At 40.0% G+C, this 18,799-nt stretch overlaps 1 protein-coding gene across 1 annotated transcript in view; it reads left to right on the top strand.

Moving 5' to 3' along the window:
• The window catches only part of CDYL2 (chromodomain Y like 2), a 59,121-nt gene that overhangs the window by 22,662 nt on the left and 17,660 nt on the right, over window positions 1–18,799 (top strand). The window contains exons 2-3 of the mRNA XM_064723322.1: window positions 9,096–9,690; window positions 17,723–17,940. Of these exons, the coding sequence (XP_064579392.1) occupies window positions 9,096–9,690; window positions 17,723–17,940 (813 nt within the window). The remainder of the gene's footprint in view (window positions 1–9,095; window positions 9,691–17,722; window positions 17,941–18,799) is intronic.

Raw genomic sequence — 18,799 nt, 5'->3', positions numbered from 1 at the left:
CCTACTGACCCTGCTCATCTGAATGCTATTTCTATGGGGATAATGATGTATTATTCTTCCTTTTTGACAATTACTTCTTCACAGATAATTTTTGAAATTTTCTGTGCCATTTTTCTGTGATGTTGCTCTGGTATCCTGGATACTTAGTTGTAATATTCTGTGCTCCTGTCACGCCATTATAGTTGCCTAAAGCATGTTTCTTTATTCCTTTTTCTGCTCTACCTTTCTTTTTGGCTCTTTCCTGTATTCTGCCACCACATTAACTTCATTTGTGTAACCACAAAAATGAAGAATTCTACTGAATTCTGAAAGAAACCTTTGTGTTTCATGAGTTTTCTTCCCTTATTATCCTGCTACTTTCCAAACTGCTACTTCAGCTTTTCACTCAAAGGATCACCCCTCGGCCTTCTGTATTGTACAAAGTCATCTATTTTTAGCCCTTTCCCTTTAAAACCTTCCCCTGCATGGTATTATTCACAAATTTGACTGTTACTACTTTTGCTATATGGATGTTCCAAACCAGCTGCCCCTTATTCTAGTCTGGATAGAAAGTATGAAGTGGATTTATGATTTATCCTTCTCATATCACCCTATCCCTGTCCAGTCACTCATGTAACATGGACAAGGTTCTGCATTTTCTTCTCCCTTCTGTGTCAGTGATGGGGAGAGATTACTGTCCTCCTTCACATGCAGATCCAGGGATTATTTTTCATTTGCTCTTCAGGTATGTAATACTGGTTCTGGCCAGGACAGGGTTAATTTTTTGTGGTAGCCAGAAGGGGCATGGCCAGGACCCTGATGTTTTTCTATATTTCCTCACATAATTGCCAGGGACAGGGAAAGAGACTCTTCCAGAGAGAAGGGGTTTCTTCCAGTCAAGAAAATGTGGTAGCGGGAGCTGTCTGGTGTTGTTTACTTACAGGGAGTTTTTCTGTGTGAATTATTTATTTTTTTATACCTCTTGTTGTTGTTACTGTTAATTTTTATCTCACTGCTGTTTCCAGTAAATTGTTCGTATCTCAACCCATGGTCTTCGCCTTGTGTGTCTCCAGTTGGAGGGGGAAGGAGAACAGAGGGTGGTTTTAAAGGGATTACTAAATTGGAGAATATCATTTCTAAGCCATGACAATAATTTAAAAAATAGTTCTATCTCCCTGTGTGCAACAGCTACAAAATGCATATTGCCACTGGAGATTCTTTACACAAAAACTGCTGTTTCATATCCTGGATCTAGAGTAACTACATCTCATTGTCCATTTGTCTTGTTTTGCAACCCAGAGCCTTCATTTTTACCAAGCTTGCATTTCAGTCCTTGAAAATCTCTGCAAAACTCTTGCATTACCCTGCCTTAGCTATCCCTGTACAATCCACTTTGAGGCCTTAATACAGGACTGACAGTGTCCCCTGTAGCCCCCTCTTGTCCCTCATGTCCTCTTTGCCATGTCACCCATGCAGAGCCAGCAAGTTCACTGTAAATCCTCTCTGGACATCTCAAATCCCAAATCCTCAGCACCTATAGACACATTTAGTGACATAGGACTCCCCAAAACCAAGGCTTTCACATCTCCATGCTCAGGTTTACCACTTTGCTGTAAAAGGGCTAAGAAAACATTTTCCTACCTACCCCACAAGAACATGTGGTTTGTTTTATGACAGTCGTACCAGTAGCATTTGCAAAGCAATGACTCACTGAGTGGCAGTACAGCAAAAAGTTCAAATATTTGTTTGTGCTGTATTATAGCTAAACCTTTGTGTTTTTTTAATGTGGAATCTTCACTTCTGACTAAGCTTGAGATGGATGTAAAAGTGTTGAACTGAAGTCCTGGCCTTGAGTTGAATCTGAATGAAGCCCATATGGTGAAGAAAAATACTGTGTAAACTGTACAAAAAACCAAAAAAAGCCATAACTGAACAAGATAAAGAAGAAAAAACTGCCAATGAATATAAAAGAAAACAGAATTAATCTTTTTCTAATGATTTCAGGTAAAATTTTCATGTAAATTAATAATTGCTTCCTGCATTTCTGGAGTTGCTTTAACATTGAGGAGCACCTTTAGTGATAGTCATATTTTTATTTTTTAAGTATTACTTAACACATTTCAAACTCTGTTTGGAAACATGAGTATTTTTAACAAATTCCAAGCAGTTCTACTGAGAGAACAGGGATCTGTTCATCTAAACACCAGTTTGCTCAGAAGTCTCTTCAAGTCATGCTCCTGTTCCTATAAACTTGTTTTAAAATAAAAAACTAAAATCTTCATGGTTTAAATCCCAGGGATTCCTACTTAGATTTTACTTGCATGTAAGTAAATAGGGAATAACTGTGCTGACTTGTAGTACTTAAAGGAAGTACAGGCAGAACCAGAACCATACTAGGTTGTGCTGAGCCCTTCTTTGCTGATAAATGCACAATTTCCCACACACACGCTCTCAGATAGTAGAAAACTGGGGATTCCCATTAAATTTGGCAGAAATGGGTTGTGCCAGCAAGTTTGTTGTGGGTGTGTTCAGAACTGACCACTTTTTAGCATAAAGAACACCAAGAATTTGGAATGTCCTGCTTCTTGCTTTCTTTTCAACTAGTACCAATGAAATACAATAGCAAACTGATTTACTGTACAAAAGACAACAGAGATTTGATAAATAAAATGTGATTTAAAAGAAACAGAAACCCCTGTGTTTTTTGGATTTCCAAAATGTGGTATGTGGTGATAATGCCTGTAAGTCAAAAGGATTTAAACCTTTTATGGAGGAACAGATCCAGAGAGGTCTCCCCCCATATTGCGTGACAGTTTTTGATGACATGGATGCACTCTTTGATTGCAAAGGAAAAACTCCTGTTCTATCTCTCTATAAAGAATATTCTCAAGATTACTTAACCTGCTGCTATAAAAGATCTTGACTTTTTCATACACTTCTTTTGCAACTTTGAAAACACACTTGCTTTCCAAATGAAAGCCTAAAACATTTTAACAGAATCAATGCATTTAGGAAGGAACAGCTCTTTGCTGTGCAACCTATGAGCAATAAGCCTGGACAGAAATATGTTCTGTATCACAAAAATGTCCAGTATGAAAGGGTTTGTGTGATGCAATAGCCTACAATGACAGGGACTACACCAGTTGACCAAAAAGTTTCTTTCTGATCCCTTTGTCATCTGTCAAGTTTCCTTGTACAAAAACAGTATCAGTTTGTACAAAAACACCTTCCCTCCAGTGCAAGACTCTTGTGTATATTCTTATTTCTGTTTGCTCCAAAGCCCACAATGATTGTGGCACTTCCCCCACAGGTATAACTTATACACTGAAATATCCTAAGAAAAGAAAGTGATGTAGATTACATCCTTAAATTTATAGTGGGAGAGGGAAATGGCTTTAACAGACTGAGAGATTTGAGCACTCAAGTTCTGACCAGGAAAAATCTTTTGGAAACAAAAGAAGAGAGGACAGGGCTGTGAAAATGGGTCCTGTTGGTAGAGTGAGCAGCAGGACAGATGGGACCAGGGGGAACCAGGGCCCCAGTGTGGGAGTGGAGATGCAGCACTAGGACAGGGTTGAAGAGAGTCAGAAAAGAACAACAGAGACCAGAGCAGAATTTCAGTTTCAATGAGACTGAATTTCACAGAAAGATGAGACTTCCCAGAAGCTGGTATAAGGTCACTGAAGATATGAGTGTTCTTGGAAGTGTTCAGGCCCTCAGATTGGATCTCTGCTGCCAATGAGGGGAAGCTCCCTCTGCCAGGAGGCCCCTTAGACAAATGTTGCTCAGGGAAGGTAACTCACACCCTGTACTTCTGCAGCAAAGTGTTGGGTCCAGAAAAGAGCCATGTGAGAACACCCCATTGAGCAGTAACTTCTAATGGCTGCACCACTACTGTAAATACAACTGATGGCATTGCACTCCTGCTTTTCTGTCTGAACCCCAACCATGGAATCTCAGAGCAGGACACCTCTGCAGTGTTACTGCCTCTCAGGAGGGGAACATCAAAGGTGCAGGACAGGGAGCAGCAGGAGATGTCACAGCATTTATTTGTCCTGTTTTGAGTCTTCCCATGTCTGTGTTAAAGGACACATACCCAGTGCAGTGGTTTCCATACCAGGCTGATAGGCTTTTCCCAGTGAAAATGCAGAAGTTCCAAGAGTTCCTTATTAAGTTTTAAGATCTCTTCTGATTCTAAGGAAATTGGAAAACAGAAAATAAAAGCCCCATATGCTTAAAAAAAAAGGAACTGAACGAAAAGCAGTGTCTTTTGAGATTAATGGGGTGTCCACTGGTTTTCTTGGGAAGAGGTCATTTGATGTTTTGCCTAAGAGTAATTCCAATGAAGAATGGCTTCCCTTTTGTTTTTAAGACTCTCTGGCCCTTTTATTTCATTGTGACCTTCCAGGTAACAGCACAGATTTAGTACTGAGGGGGTTTCACAGCTACTCCATGGGTCAGACTCTGAAGAGAGTCCCAGCAGCCCTTCCACTGTTATTTTTCTAACATGAATACTGGCTGCTTCAGAGGATATGTTGCCATATTTTTTGTACATCTGGAACAAATGCTCCAATTACCAGATTTTGTGAAATCAAATACAAGAAAAACAAAAACAAGTTACAAAGACAAGAAGGCAAAAGATTTACTGCTAATGAGATAGAGTACTTCTCAAAGCAAAGGTAACAACAAGGGGGAAGTTAGGGCAATAGTGAATTTTTAAAAGACAAACATGTTGAATCAGATGGCCTTTATCTCTCTAGAAATCTCACTGCCTTTACTTCTTTGGCATTTTCTTCAAACACCCTTCCAACACCCTCAGGCACAACATGGGACAAAGACCTCCAATGAAAAAAACCCACATAAACCAGTACAAGTCCTGTAATCATAGGAATGAAAGGCAGTTTTTCTAGAGTCTGTCCTGCACTTGCTCTGATGCTCTGAGGAGTTCACTACCAGAGACCATCTGAACACCAGTGATTGCAGTTTCAGTTGCTTCCATGGATGTGCATGGCAAGAAGAGGAGATGACATGTATTTATTTTGGAAATCACTAAGTGTATATGCAACCTTCCAAATGTTTCTAGAAGTTTACTGATCTACCAGAAGGTGTTTCTGGGAACACAAGGATTTTTATTTATGCTCTTCAGAGCTGTGAACTGAGAGGAGTATGCTGTGCTTTGACATTATAGTTACAGCTGTAGAAATAATTCCATAGGAATTACCCTTTTTAAACTTAGCCCAGATTTAATTTTTTTGATAAGCAAACAATAACAATGTGTGGTTAGATGATTTTGATCTAGAATTTTCTGTGAAGGAAGGGTGGTGGGGTTGTTGTACTCTGCATATATAAACAAAACACTAAAGTTTATGAAGCTCTAGATATTTGTACTTTAATCCACTAATGTATTATTTCATTTCACATGAAGTATAGAATGCAGATATATTTTAAAGGCTTTTTATTTATGACTTTCATCCTAGTTTGTGCAGCTGTACTTGGAAGCTAAAAAGTTTGTTGCAAATGCATTTGCACAGATGCCTTGTTCTTATTCTATTTGTTCTCTTCAAAAGTATTTATATGGTAACATATCAGAACCTCAGTTCATCCAGAATTGGCCAGCAGGAGCAGGGAGAGAGAGAGAATCCAGGGAAGTGATGGTACATGACATTTCTGAAAATCTTTTAACTGTGATACCTCTACAAGGTTTGTTTGTAGTCATTGCACTTTTATTAATTTTAACTCCTTAGTTTTCCAAAGCAAATATAGTGAAATCGTGGATTTGGCAACTGTAACTACCAGGGTCACTTCTGGGAACATGTTACTCAGTTCTGATTAAAGATGGAACTGAGGGGGGAAATGGAAAATCAGACACTGAAGCCCTAGATGTTTGCTGCATATTCTCAGAAACATGTGTTGCTTATTCTAGGGGAGGATTAAAAATGTTATTCTATTAATCACTACCTTTCACAGAATTATTTCTCATTAAGAAAACTGATATGATTTGTGCAACCTTAAGTAAATACAATAAGATTATTATTTCATATAGTACCTGTTAAAACAAATACACATCATTAAAAAAACTAAGTAGTGATATTTGTTGTTACTGTGGACTGTGGATCGGAGGGAAATGAGACAGACAGCAGCAGGTGTGGCTAAAACCCTGATATTTATGCCTCCACTGAAGCACTTCCCAGTGGCACCTAAAGGGGATAAATATTACTGAGGAACTTAAAGCCCTGTGGTAGAAAAGGGACCATGTTGAGAGGTCAAGTATATTTGATGCTACCCCTCAGATGCATTCAGTGAACAATGAGGCAGTAATGAGGACAGGAAAATATCTACTCAGACTTTTTATGCATCATTAGTCAAGCCACTGGGTATTATGGTTGAACTAAAAAAATCAAGGAAAACAAACTAATTTTGGATTATACCACATTTTTTTCATTTTCTCTTCAGCAAAACAATAAACTGAAAAGAGGGTTGACCAGAAACAAAACTTTTTGTCTTCAGTTTATTTAGTCTTCATTTTAGTAAGTTAAATTTGAACATTGATAGTTTTGTTCTGAAAATGCTGTCTTACCCAAATATATTTGCTTTCTGAACATTTTTTCAGAAACTATTTATTAAATTTGACCCAATTTCATGACTGCTTTTATTCTCCCTTCATGATGTGTTTAAGTGGTTAATCACATCCTCCATTGCCATTATTTTATTTCCCAGGAACAAAGACTACTCATATTTTCTCCTTTTATCCTCCTAATTGAAATGCAGGATGCCTCATCACCAAAATACTTGAGTGTGTTCCATATTAAACAACACCCTCCACAAAACCTCTTCACATAGAGCAACAATGTCAAAATAAGAAATCTGTGTATGTGCCCAAGTGAAACAAGGTGAGGGTGGAGAGATGGTTTTTGTATGTGATCCCAAAAAAGGTATTTGTCCATCCTTTCTGAGGTTCTTCCCTTAGTGAGCAAGTTGGGGAACAAAGGTGGTGCAATCCCCCAAAACAAAGACAAGTAACTCTCAGGCAGCACCAAACTGACACAGAGTTTGTGTTCCAAGTCAGTTCTGAATCAAAAGGGAGGGGAATGCATGTACACTGTTTATCTGGTACAGACAGAGAAGCAGGAACCCACACTCTCCAGTACTGATAGCTGTGGTCTACCAAGTTTAGCAGCAATTTCATTTTTTCCCCAGGACACACATGTATGTGTTTTGCTCCTTGCTTTAGCAAGCTGCAGTAATTAAGGTAACAAATCCACAGGCAGCCCACACAGAGTTCCGTGGTTCAATGTACAGTTTTTCTGGCTAGTCCCTGATAGGAAGATGAAAGTATTTTAAAGCCAAGGCTAATTTGGACAGCTGCTCTCTATAAAGTCAACAAGATCATAATAAGTCTACTATTAGTTTGACAATTGAAAGCCACACATCCCACACGAGGGAAAAAAAATGCCAGTTCATTCATTTTGTGAAGCCTTTTCCCTTTTTTTAGACAAATGATCTCCAACTTGCCCAGCCTGAGCTTCAGTTAATTGTTTTGCCTCTCTGAGCAATCCTGAAGGGGACTGTGCTAAATTCAGAGTAAAGAGGATGCCTTGCTTTGCTTCTGAGGTGGTTCTGTGCAGATATTTGATAAGGCAGAGCACAGGAAGGAGCTGTTTGAGATGCTGCAGTGGGAGCCCCGGAGATGGAGGAAGGTGCCCACTATGACTCAGAGCCAGATATCTCAGCACAGTTCCCATGTAAATGAACTGAGATAGAACTATAATGTTTAGTTGCTAATTACATTTAGACTCCTTTGGGGAACCCCCCAAGATTTCTATGAATGTACAGTTCCAGGCAGTGAACAGACAGAATTAATCCATTGGTTTGCTCTAACAAGGAACCCAAAATGAACAATTACTTACACTGCTGTGATTGCCCTTCTTCAAGGTTAAATTCTCCTTACAGATTCCACTGTTGTTCTTCACATGAGATGATTTTTCATTGAGGAGCAGTGAAAGCTGTTACATGATCTGTCCACTTATTTATTCTTCTAAATTAACAATACTGCTTTGGGTTAATGTTAATGATTTTTTTTTCATTAGTGGCATCTTTATCCTTCATAAACCACATATTAAAAACAAAATTTAAAAATTAAACAATGAAAAAAGAAAACCTGGGAGAGTCTTTGAAATTTTCCTTATCATAACTGATCTTTCAGCATTGACTTTTCATGACAGATTTATGTAACAAAAACTGGTTTTTCTCCCTACCTTTCCCACATTACCAAGTATTATTCCTACTGCCATTACAACATTTTTCCCAATGACTTGATCTGAATTTCACTTGGTTCAGTTTAATCCCCACTTTCTGCCATTGGTGTGGTGTTTGGATTTTTCTCTGCATTCTCCCTCTACTTGAGGCTTGACCAGCATCCAAGTTGCACAGTATAATGTTGCTGTTAATTCATATTTAGGGTGCATTCCCAATACAGTCCATTAGCCCTTGGTGTAGAAATGTTCCTTACAATGATGTTCTCCAGCACAGGCTGATAAAATTCATTCCTTCAATGTAAGAATCCTGACTTAATGCCCTTTCTTTGCTTTTTTTTTTAATTGGTGCATTCAAAAATTTGTGTAAGTTGGAGGCAGCAAAGTGGATGTACACTACTGCAGACAAGATCTTTGCTGTGAAATACTGCAATTTGTTGTCATTAGTTTTCTGTTCAAGGTAGTTTCAAGGCACAAAGAAGACTGGGGAAGCTTATAGGGACAAAATACGTGTGTGGATTCAGGAGAATGATCAGAACAAACAAAGCAGCAAAAGCCACTTTATTTGGGTCTTTGAAACAAGAGGTAGCTGAGGAATGTAAAGCAAGAGTCTCATTTTGCAGCCAGATCTTCAAAGAAATTGTGCTTTCATTAATGATCTCAGACTCTCTCTTGTTTCTTCACACTGGAGCTATTGCAAGTGCCCAGATCAGATTTGAGGATGTGTTTATGTCTCTCTTAATGTTTTCAGAAGGGGCAGTGGCCTTGCTGTCAAAATACCACCGGGGCTCTGTGTTTCACTCCTGTACTGCCAGGTCTGTTCATGGGAATTCTTTCTAACACAGTTTTGGTTTTTCCTTTTAGGTAGAGAGGATTGTAGACAAAAGGAAGAACAAGAAGGGCAAATGGGAATATCTGATTAGGTGGAAAGGCTATGGGAGCAATGAGGACACCTGGGAACCTGAACACCACCTGCTCCATTGTGAGGAATTTATTGATGAGTTCAACAGACTGCACGTTACCAGAGAGAAGCGATCCCGGCACGGCAAACAGGGCAGCGCTCCCAAACTGCTGCGGGAAAGCCGAGGCTCGTCCGTGGAGAAAATATCACACAGACCTTCTGAATCTGGGAAGTCTAAAGGATCAACACACAAAAGGAAGAGAATTAATCCATCTCATCAAAAACAGAAACGAGGATATGCAGCAAAGCCAGGATCTGCAAATGACAGGGCTGCTAAAACTGTGACTTACCGAACTACTCCCAGCGGTTTACAGATTATGCCACTGAAAAAGCCACATAATGGTCTGCAGAATGGAGATGGCAGCCATGAGAAAGATTCTAGACATTTTGGGAATGGCTCACAGCAGCAAAACGTGGATTTAAATGATCACGAAGGAGAACAGAACTTGCCCAGCGTGTTGGAAGTCAGTAACAATTCCCCTGTGGTGAATGGCATTGGTATGTGATTTACAGAGCTCCTCTGTGCGGGAGGGAGAGGGCGTTCATTGCAAGTAGGGCCCACTCGTGGAAAAACTGTTGTCACACAACTGATATGGTGAGAAGCACACAAACAAGTTCCACACTTTCCCTACATATTACACACTTTTTTTATCAGTTGGCTTCTCTCTTTCCCTTTCCCACAGAGTGATGGTGAAGCAGTGTGGGCTCTGTCACGAGATTTGCAGTGTAAATCCCCATGGGAAGTGAGGACAGGGCATGGAGTAGGAATGACAACTGAGATGTATGTAGTGCTGCAGCTCTGGGTTTGTGTATCACCATGTAACAAATCACTACTCAGGTGTGCTCAAACCCAGTGGTCTAGAGAAACCAGAATTATTTTAGAATTAATACCACCCTTGCTAAAGTCCCCTGGTAAGTGTGGCTGAATAACATTCAAGTTATTCAGTATTAATGCTTGTCATAATCAGGAACACTCCAAACAGCCAGGTCCTTGTCTCTGACAGTGACTGGACACATCACAAGTCTTAAGACAGACTTTAGAGGAAGGTACAAACAGTCTTGAAGTGAACAAGAAGATATAAGAGACATTTCTCTCTAATCATCATAGTTACTGACTGGCTTAGTTCTCCAAGAATAAGGTTTATATTCTCTATAAAAACTATTCAACTTATAGGAAATTAAATAGCTTCTCATTATCTATATGTGTCCAATCTTTAATCCTACCAAATTTCCAGCCTCCATAGTGCTTTGTGACAGTTATTTTTAGGAGCTAACAATAAGATGCACATCTTATTTGACCAGGATTTGGGATTTTGTTGGGGGGCGCTGACCGTTCCTTTGACTGAGTAGCCTCTTGTCCCTCTGAAGGGATGAGTGGAGGGTGCCCTGTCAGTCTGTGGGCAGCCCCAGCCCTTTCAGCCTTCCTACCACCTGGAAGGCTTTGCTGATTCCTGAGAGTTCTGAGTATCTCCTTGTGCCATTGGTGTGGGGGGTGGTTTTAATACCCTTTGAAAACAGCAGGAGCTGTTCCAAATGATTTCCCACTGCTTACTGATACAGTGATGATAGAACCTTTGGAGAATTATTTTTTCTGCTCTTACACACTGCATAAAGGTTTTCATTGAGTGATCCACAGTTGCTCTTGGGGTTTTTTTCCTTCCTTGTTACAGTTAATTTAGAACACAGCTTTATGTATGATCCCTTTCACTATGCATTTAATCTGCTTTACTGTTGCCAATTCACCTTTTTATTTTGATTCAGTGAAGCTCTTCAAAATCTTTCCCAGTTTTCACTCTACTTATTTTGTATTGCCTTCAAGTTTTCCTCTCATATTTCTCTTCCCAGCTCATTAATACATACATTAAATAAACTAATCCTCCTGCAGGTCCTTGGGACAGCCAGCTTGACATGATGAAAAGTAACCATTTGTTCCAATTATTTATTTTTATTAGCTACTTTCTATAGCCCATGATAGTACTCATTTCCTTAACAGCTTCTGGTGAATTGCCCTGCCAAAAACTTTTCAGAAGTCAACATAAATTATATCACCCTGCTTTCCATCTTCCAGCCTACTGGCAGCCTGGCAAATGCTCCTTGATTTGGGAAGGAGAACTGACCTTGCCCAGTCTTACTGCCTCTATGTGACAGCTACTGGGATCTTTCAAACCAGGCATCAAATAATGCTACTAAAAACTCCCAAACCAGCAAAATGCATGGTCAGATTTAAGTGCATAAGTACTCCTGATGATGCCAATGAAATTTGAAGTTAAATCACTTAAAAGTGTATTTTGTCTTTTGCATTTTGAGGAGTTTGAGCTCATGTAAGAATGCTTAAAAGTTACCTGCTTCTTTAAGATAATTTGCATATCTAATTACAGATGTGTATAAAGTTTTGGTTTTTATTTTTTTACTGTTTCTAATTAAGTTTTTTAATATTTCATGTTATTAGTGGAGAAGTTCTGATACAAAATGTATCTTTGAAATGCATTAATTGCCATATTTTAGAATTTTTTGTTTAATGAAGAACTGAAGGGTCACAAAGAACTGTAAGGTCAAATGAGCCTCTCCTTTGTCCCCACAAGAGCTAAGGAGTGGCCTCCATCACCCCTGATTGAATAATCTCTGGTTCAGGGGAAAGCTGCTTTGCCTGAGCAGCCAGGTGTTCTCTCCTGGCCCAAGAGCTGATCTCTGCAGCTCCTTTCACACAGCTCTTCATTACAGCTTTGGTGTTCTCCAAATCCATCACTTGGGTTCTGTATTTTCTTCCCCTTGCATTCTGTAGGCAAAAGGAAGAGATCTTTAAATCTCTGTCTGGTTCTTTTCTGAAAAGCCCAAACTCAGCAGCTCTGCCCAGGTCAGGAATCCCTCGAGTCCTGCTGTGGGATACCCAGCACATGCAGAGTGGAGAAGGCTACAAAGGAGAGATGAGACTGTCTGAGGAATAGCAGACAGAAATTGGTGAAGAAGGGTCAAAATCAAATCACTAGGTTTTTTCTTAATATTGCCCTGCAAGCTTGAGAGGAGCCACATTTCCTGATCCAGGGGTCTGAAACATCAAGTGGAAGTAACTTGCACTACTCTTCACCAAGTCCAACAATTTCCTGAACTCCCTCAGTATTCACACTCACACAGAGAATGCCAGTGTGATCCTGCCCTGTGTCCCATTATTATCACAGAAACCCACACTAAAACCAGGCTGAAATTTTACAAATTACAAATGAAGAAAGTTTCAGAGAAAAATGCCCAATTTGTTGAATAACTGAAATTTTGTTCCAAACATTTTGGGTTTCAAAACTTTCTCCAAATGTGAGCCAAGGTCCTAAGGCTGTGTCCCTGGGGAGCAGGAGCAGTGTGGCAGTCTGCTTGGCAGGACTCCCACGTTTAGCTTGGAGGCAGCCAGCTCTGCCAGAGGTTTCAGGCAGTCTGCCACTGAGTCTGCAAGTTGAAAGCCTGGCATGCTCCAGCAGTGCTTGCAGGGCTCCCAGGCACTAGATGTGGAACAAAGAGGGAGCCTGGAGGACCTGGTTTGGCTCCCAGAAGCTGTGGCTCCTGGGCAGCCCCGTTCAGAATCTGAGGGAGCAGACATTTGTGTCAGCCTGGAGATTGCCTGTATGGAACCCAAATGAATGTCAGATTCATTTCTCAGCTAAGTGTAAGACTGCACAGAAATTATGTATAGAAATTCAAGGTTTGTCATGACATAAAGCCTAGATTTGGAAAAGTCAGAAATTCCCTACAATTTACAAACCTGGCTGTAGGCCCAGCTCTGCTACCAGTGTGGGTCTGTGCTTGAAGGTCTCCAAACCCACCAACCTCAACCAGTATTGTTTCATATTATAATACTGTTTAACCACTAATGCATTGAACCAAGCAATATAGACAGTAATATTAAAACTAGCAGTAATCAAATAATGGCTATTTTGTTTGTCTGTCCATGGCAGTTCTGTTCAAACAAATAACACTCTTTGAAAACCAGCTTTTGATGACTCCTTAAATGAATATCCACCAGTCTCTCTGGTTTTGTGTATAAATCCACTTGGCTACAAGTGTTTCTTCTTCTGCTCTAGACAAACTCCATCAGGAAGCTCTTTACCCCAGAAGGATGAGTGTGTACCTACAGGTGTGTGCACAAAATGTCCCAGTGGAGGCCTGGGACCTTGTGGAAGTAGAGACAGATCTTTAATACCAAAAACTGTCTTCTACACATCCTGCCATAAGGAAAGCAGAATCATCTTTACTGACAGTTATTTAAGGGTCTGCAAATTGGAAAATATTGAAAAACTCTGTGAACAGCATCCATTGATGCTCCCAGGAGCTAACAGTAGTGGTCTTTCTGATGATATTTGTTGTCTTCTGTTATCACATTTCTGTTTTTCTCCAGATATTGTAATTGAGAGTTATTGTTTTGTCAAGTTTCTTGACAGCATCAAAAAACATCCCCTTTTAATTTTATCTTTCCTTTTTTTACATCTCTCTTTCTGTGTACCATCTGCTGAAGAATTTCTGCCTGTCATGTATCACTAACCACTGTTTTTCTCCACTACAAAAATCTTTGTAGCCTCATGGTGCCCTTGATTTAAATACTCTCTGTGACTTAGTCACTGCTTCCTCTTGGTTTTTTAGCTCATTCTGTTTTATTTCTTCTGAAGGAATACTGGCAGTAAAAGACAAGCAAATATGCATGCTCTCTTACTTTGGATAAAAACTCATTGCTTTTAGATATCTTACAGATGCTCCCTTAGCTGGAGAAGTCTGAAATTATTAGTAAATTATCAACAGAACAGCTTTTAAGTATGTACAGTATTAACCATTACCCACAAGAAAGACAGAAAAGAGGCAGTTAAAGGCTGTTGGGAAGGCTGAGGAATGCCAAGCTGCTTTTCCAGGGAGAGTGAGGGAGCATGGCTTATTTCACCTAGAAAAATTAAAGCCTCAGCTCCATCATCCTTTCCATCCAGCAGAAATGCATACTGCTAATAAAAGCAGCAGTCCAGCTCTCCTTCCCATGACACCCTGATTGTTATTCCCATCCCTCCCTCTGCACCAGTTTTAATACTTTTGAGGCTACAAGGTGAACTGCATCTGTTTGAAAATTAACCAGTTGTGCAGGGTGAGTTTTCAGCCAGAGCACATCACCAACTCATGGTGTGGCTGTACTGGGGTTGCTGTGGAGGGTGGTGGCACAGGGACTGCACCATTAAACTGGCTCTGATGAAACATTCAGAAAATAAATGTACTCAAAAAATGTATCTGAAAATAAAAAAGTAACAGGAGCTTGAGGTGTCCTCCAGCAGTGGGCAGAAGCAGTGAAGGAGATGTGGAGCTCCCCCAGAGCACTGAGGGTCAGTGCAGTCTTTCCTCCCTTTCCTCTCTTTCCTCTCCCACTCTTTGTCTGTCTCGGCCTTTTAGAATATAAATTTCTAATGTGTTTTCTTCAATCCCGGGGAGAATGGAACCCCAGTGTCAGAGCCTTTGGCAGTGGTGCAGTGCTGTAGAAGATGCAGGGATGGGCAGCTAAAATGAAGAGGATTACAGGAATAAAAGAGCCTTGGAGAGGGGGTGGCTTAGGGCAGCACAATCAAAGTTTACAAAATCATCAAGGCCTCAGATATACTAAATGCAGAACTGCTGCTCCTGAAATCCCTTGATAGCAGAACTAGGACCACTCACTGAAACTGGTGGAACATCAGATAAAAGCACAGATGAAAGAAAATTCTTCTCTGTGTAGTGGCTACCCAACTTCTCAAACTCATACCACAGGAAGCTGTGGAGACAGACAGCATCAACAGGCTCAGAAGGGGATTAGAGAAATCCATGAAAAGGTCCACAAGCAAACACTGAAGGAAACAGGAGGGATGAGCCCTCTCATATTTCTATACAACATTTGGGGATGATACTATGGGAAAGGACTGCAGAAAGCAACCAAGCTTGCATTTTGTCCTTAAATAGCATCCTTTACTGCCCTCTTTTACTGCCATTCTTGGAGAAGGATTACTGCATGCAGCAGTGGTCTGGGAACTTCTTAGGTTGCCTTAAAAAATATTGAAGCTTCTTACAAATATAAATGTTGGCTTAGGTATTCAACAAGTTCTACTGCTGATTAAATACAAAGTAATAATTAGATTAAACTCCCAGTAAAGAGCATTTTCTCCCATTTTTTTCTGTTTTCTTTTTGTATTTAGACCGAGCACCAAATACTCACAATTAAGCCAGAAAACCACACTTAGATTTATCTAAAGCTTCCTTAGTTAATTGGTGACATCCTGAATTTGTTCCACGTGCAGTACAAATTCCTTTGGGTCTTTGAATGTCGCTTTTTGCCTGTCACAGTCATTTTTGGTGCTGCTCCCCTTGCATGCACTGGGCAGGTGCTGATATTGCCCCTCATGCAGGGACAATCCCAGTGGCTCCAGAGCAGGAGCTCCAGCACCTCCCACAGTGCTCAGTGGGCCTGGTGCCACAGCAGGGCTGTCTTTAGAGTGTGCTGATCGTTTTCTCCAGTTTATCCGATTAAACCAGATTACAGGGGTGCACTGGAGACACAGGAACAACAAGCTACTCACTATATATTGTTCTCTTAATGATCCACTTTTGGAAATGGCACTTTTTCATTTATGTTTTTCTCGCATTGAATTTAGATCTTTCCTCTGATTAAATTTCTTTGAGCTGGCATCCAGATAGTTAAAATACTATGATAAGATCTATAGTTCCTTACATCATGCATTCATTTACAAACTGAATACATAAGAAAGAATAAAACAAACCAAAAAAATTACTGTGAGACTTTTTGTTGAGCTGGATTATCTGAATGAATTAATCTTCTACTATTCTTTTACCATCTGTATTTAAAATAGATGTAGCATATCTTCCAGGTAGATAATCAGTACAGTTAGACTGACACACCTTCCATTCTATGGGCATTTGTGCCTCTGATTTTGTAAGTTATTTACACTTTTTTTGGGAGTTTGAAATCACAATTCAGTAGCTTATTGCTTGTTAAGCACTGAATAGATAAAAGTGTAATATTTAATAGCCTGGCTCAGTCAAAGGGTTAATTAGTTTCAGTACATTATTCCCAATGACATTGGTGTTCTATTAGTAATTTCAAAAGATGATTTCTGTTGTAAGAATACACTAAAAAAAAAAACCCTTAGGAAAAAGAAGAAACATGCCATAAGAAATTATTCATAGCATTTAAAGTTCAAGCACATGGTAATTTCTACACTTGTGGACACTTTTTGTCAAGAAAACAAATTTCCAATTCTTTTGGTTTCAAATGATTTTTTTAAAGTGATGATTTAATGGAATTTGGCCATGTTTGCATTGCACCAGGCAAATCCTCTATTCAGTATAACCCAGGCAATGCTTTAGATGGTATCTCTTAATTCAACAAGAACAAAGAGTTTCCTGACTGACTGAAGAGCTCCTGGAGCAGGTGGATCCCTGTGAGCAGATGTGTGAGTGCCCACATGCACACACCACATGAGCCCTGTCACACCCGCTGGGCACTGGCTGTGCTCTCCCAGCCCATCTCCTGGCTGCAGTGCACATACAGCATTTCACACACTGGGAACAATTCCACAGGCCACTGCCAACTGGGAGGTGTCAGACAGATCAGTTACCTACGTAAGCACCAGCTGAAACAGAGCTAATCCAAAATGAGGGTAAGTGATTTTGGTTGAGAGGCATCTGTCATGAATTCACTGCTCAATTCTATTCCAGCAGAGCAGTTTTAATTGGATGGTGGTCACTTAAACTCTAAAATTTAAACCTCTATTCTAATATTCATGTTATCTGCCCTTTAAAAATTCCTGGATATTTGAAACCAGGAGCTGGAACAGGTCAGCTTTGGCAGGAGTAAAGAACAGAGCAAACAAAGGTGTTTTCATTCAGCTCTCTCTTGGCCTTTCTTAAAAATACTGCATTGTGGGCTGGTATCTATATAAACAAAAACCAGTGACTTTAATCTCTGTCCCTCAACAACCTGTCTCTGCTTTATTTTTAATGGCAATAGTGTGAAATATCTGTAATTAGAAAAGGATTATTACATTGAAACCTTATAAAGCTCCTTCAACATCCCCACTCAGCGCTGTTACCAATCATCATCTATTGCCTATTACAGAAACTCTGTAGACATCAGCAAAGGAATGGTTTGCAGTTCATACACAGAGTAAGTCAGAATAAACTGTCTTTTAAAACTGACTTACTATCGCTCTTACTTGTTTTTAAGGAGGAATTACATCTTTCTTCTCATAGTTCTCTTTTTTCCCTCCTGCTGGATACTCTCCAAAATGGCATCAGTTCCTTGGGTCTAGAGGTTGTCTGATCAGAGAACAAAAAGTTCTGCACATTGGAGTACAGAATAAGAACAATGGCTTGAGGCCACATTTGACTAGCCAGGCACTTTTTTTAAATTTATTTTTTCCTGTTATTTTATATTTATCTGTTTTCACTGAAGCTAATAGAGAGTTTCACTCCATTTCTTTGATAGTATAGAGGTAATTACGCTTCAATTCTTTCCATCTGCAAGGTTCTTCCCTGACCAATGGAAGCTTGAATCTACACAGCACTGTGAAAAGGAAACTCGATGGAGAGAAAGATTATGTGTTTGATAAGAGACTGAGATACAGCGTGCGCCAAAATGAAAGTAACTGTCGCTTCAGGGACATTGTGGTCCGCAAAGAAGATGGTTTCACTCATATTCTGCTGTCAAGTCAGACTTCAGAGAACAATGCACTGACCCCAGAGGTAAGTGTTTAGCCCTAAAAGCCAAAGAAAGCCATCCCAATGTGCGGGTTATCTTGCAAACACTGCACTTGAATTCGATTTTATGTATTTTTTTCCCTAACTGATGAACTTAGAAAAGTCTGGAGTACAGACATATCTAACTTTTTCACACTTGGGATTCCTATCCAAAAGAATGCAATGGAAATTAAATTTTAATTCACATGGCTAAAAAAAAAATAAAACTAAAGGAATGGCAGAATCAGTATTTCCAGCATGGAATTGTGTGAAGCAGCTTTTCACACATTGAAGTTACTGATATTTACTATCCTAGGAGAAATCTGCTTTCTTTCCTTTTACTAATTTAAATAGTGCTCCAGTTGTATACAGAGAATTTCAGTCTATATCCTAAGACAGCCTTTCTAAATTCCATCTTGATCCCAAATTACTTTTTCTCTGAAGCAAGGTATTTATTTATGAAATCGTAACCAATTAGGGGCTCTATCCTCAGCTGAATTACATAAAGTCCTATAACATATAAAAGATAGAAATTAATTCCCTTTTTCCAAACATTATACACACAGGGGCAGACTCAGACTTGCAGCTTGTACCACCCCAGTACACACATGGATCACTGCAAGGGCTGAGGAGCTTTTCCTTCCGTTCCCTGTGGCTGCAATGCCCTGGGACACCATTCCCATGTTGGAATGGGAAAAAGGGGTGTCCATGAGTGCTGGCATCAGGATGGATGTCCTGGAGAGAAGAGGGCACACCTGAGCCTGTTCACACCTCAGCCCTGTTCACACCTGAGCCCTGTTCACACCTCAGCCTGTTCACACCTCAGCCTGTCCCACACCTGAGCCTGTTCACACCTGAGCCCTGT

This window comes from Zonotrichia leucophrys, chromosome 11 (genome assembly GCF_028769735.1).
Source record: "Zonotrichia leucophrys gambelii isolate GWCS_2022_RI chromosome 11, RI_Zleu_2.0, whole genome shotgun sequence".
NCBI lineage: Eukaryota > Metazoa > Chordata > Aves > Passeriformes > Passerellidae > Zonotrichia > Zonotrichia leucophrys.
The sequence above is the reverse complement of the archived record's forward strand: the minus strand, read 5'-3'. Positions and strand labels throughout refer to the sequence as shown.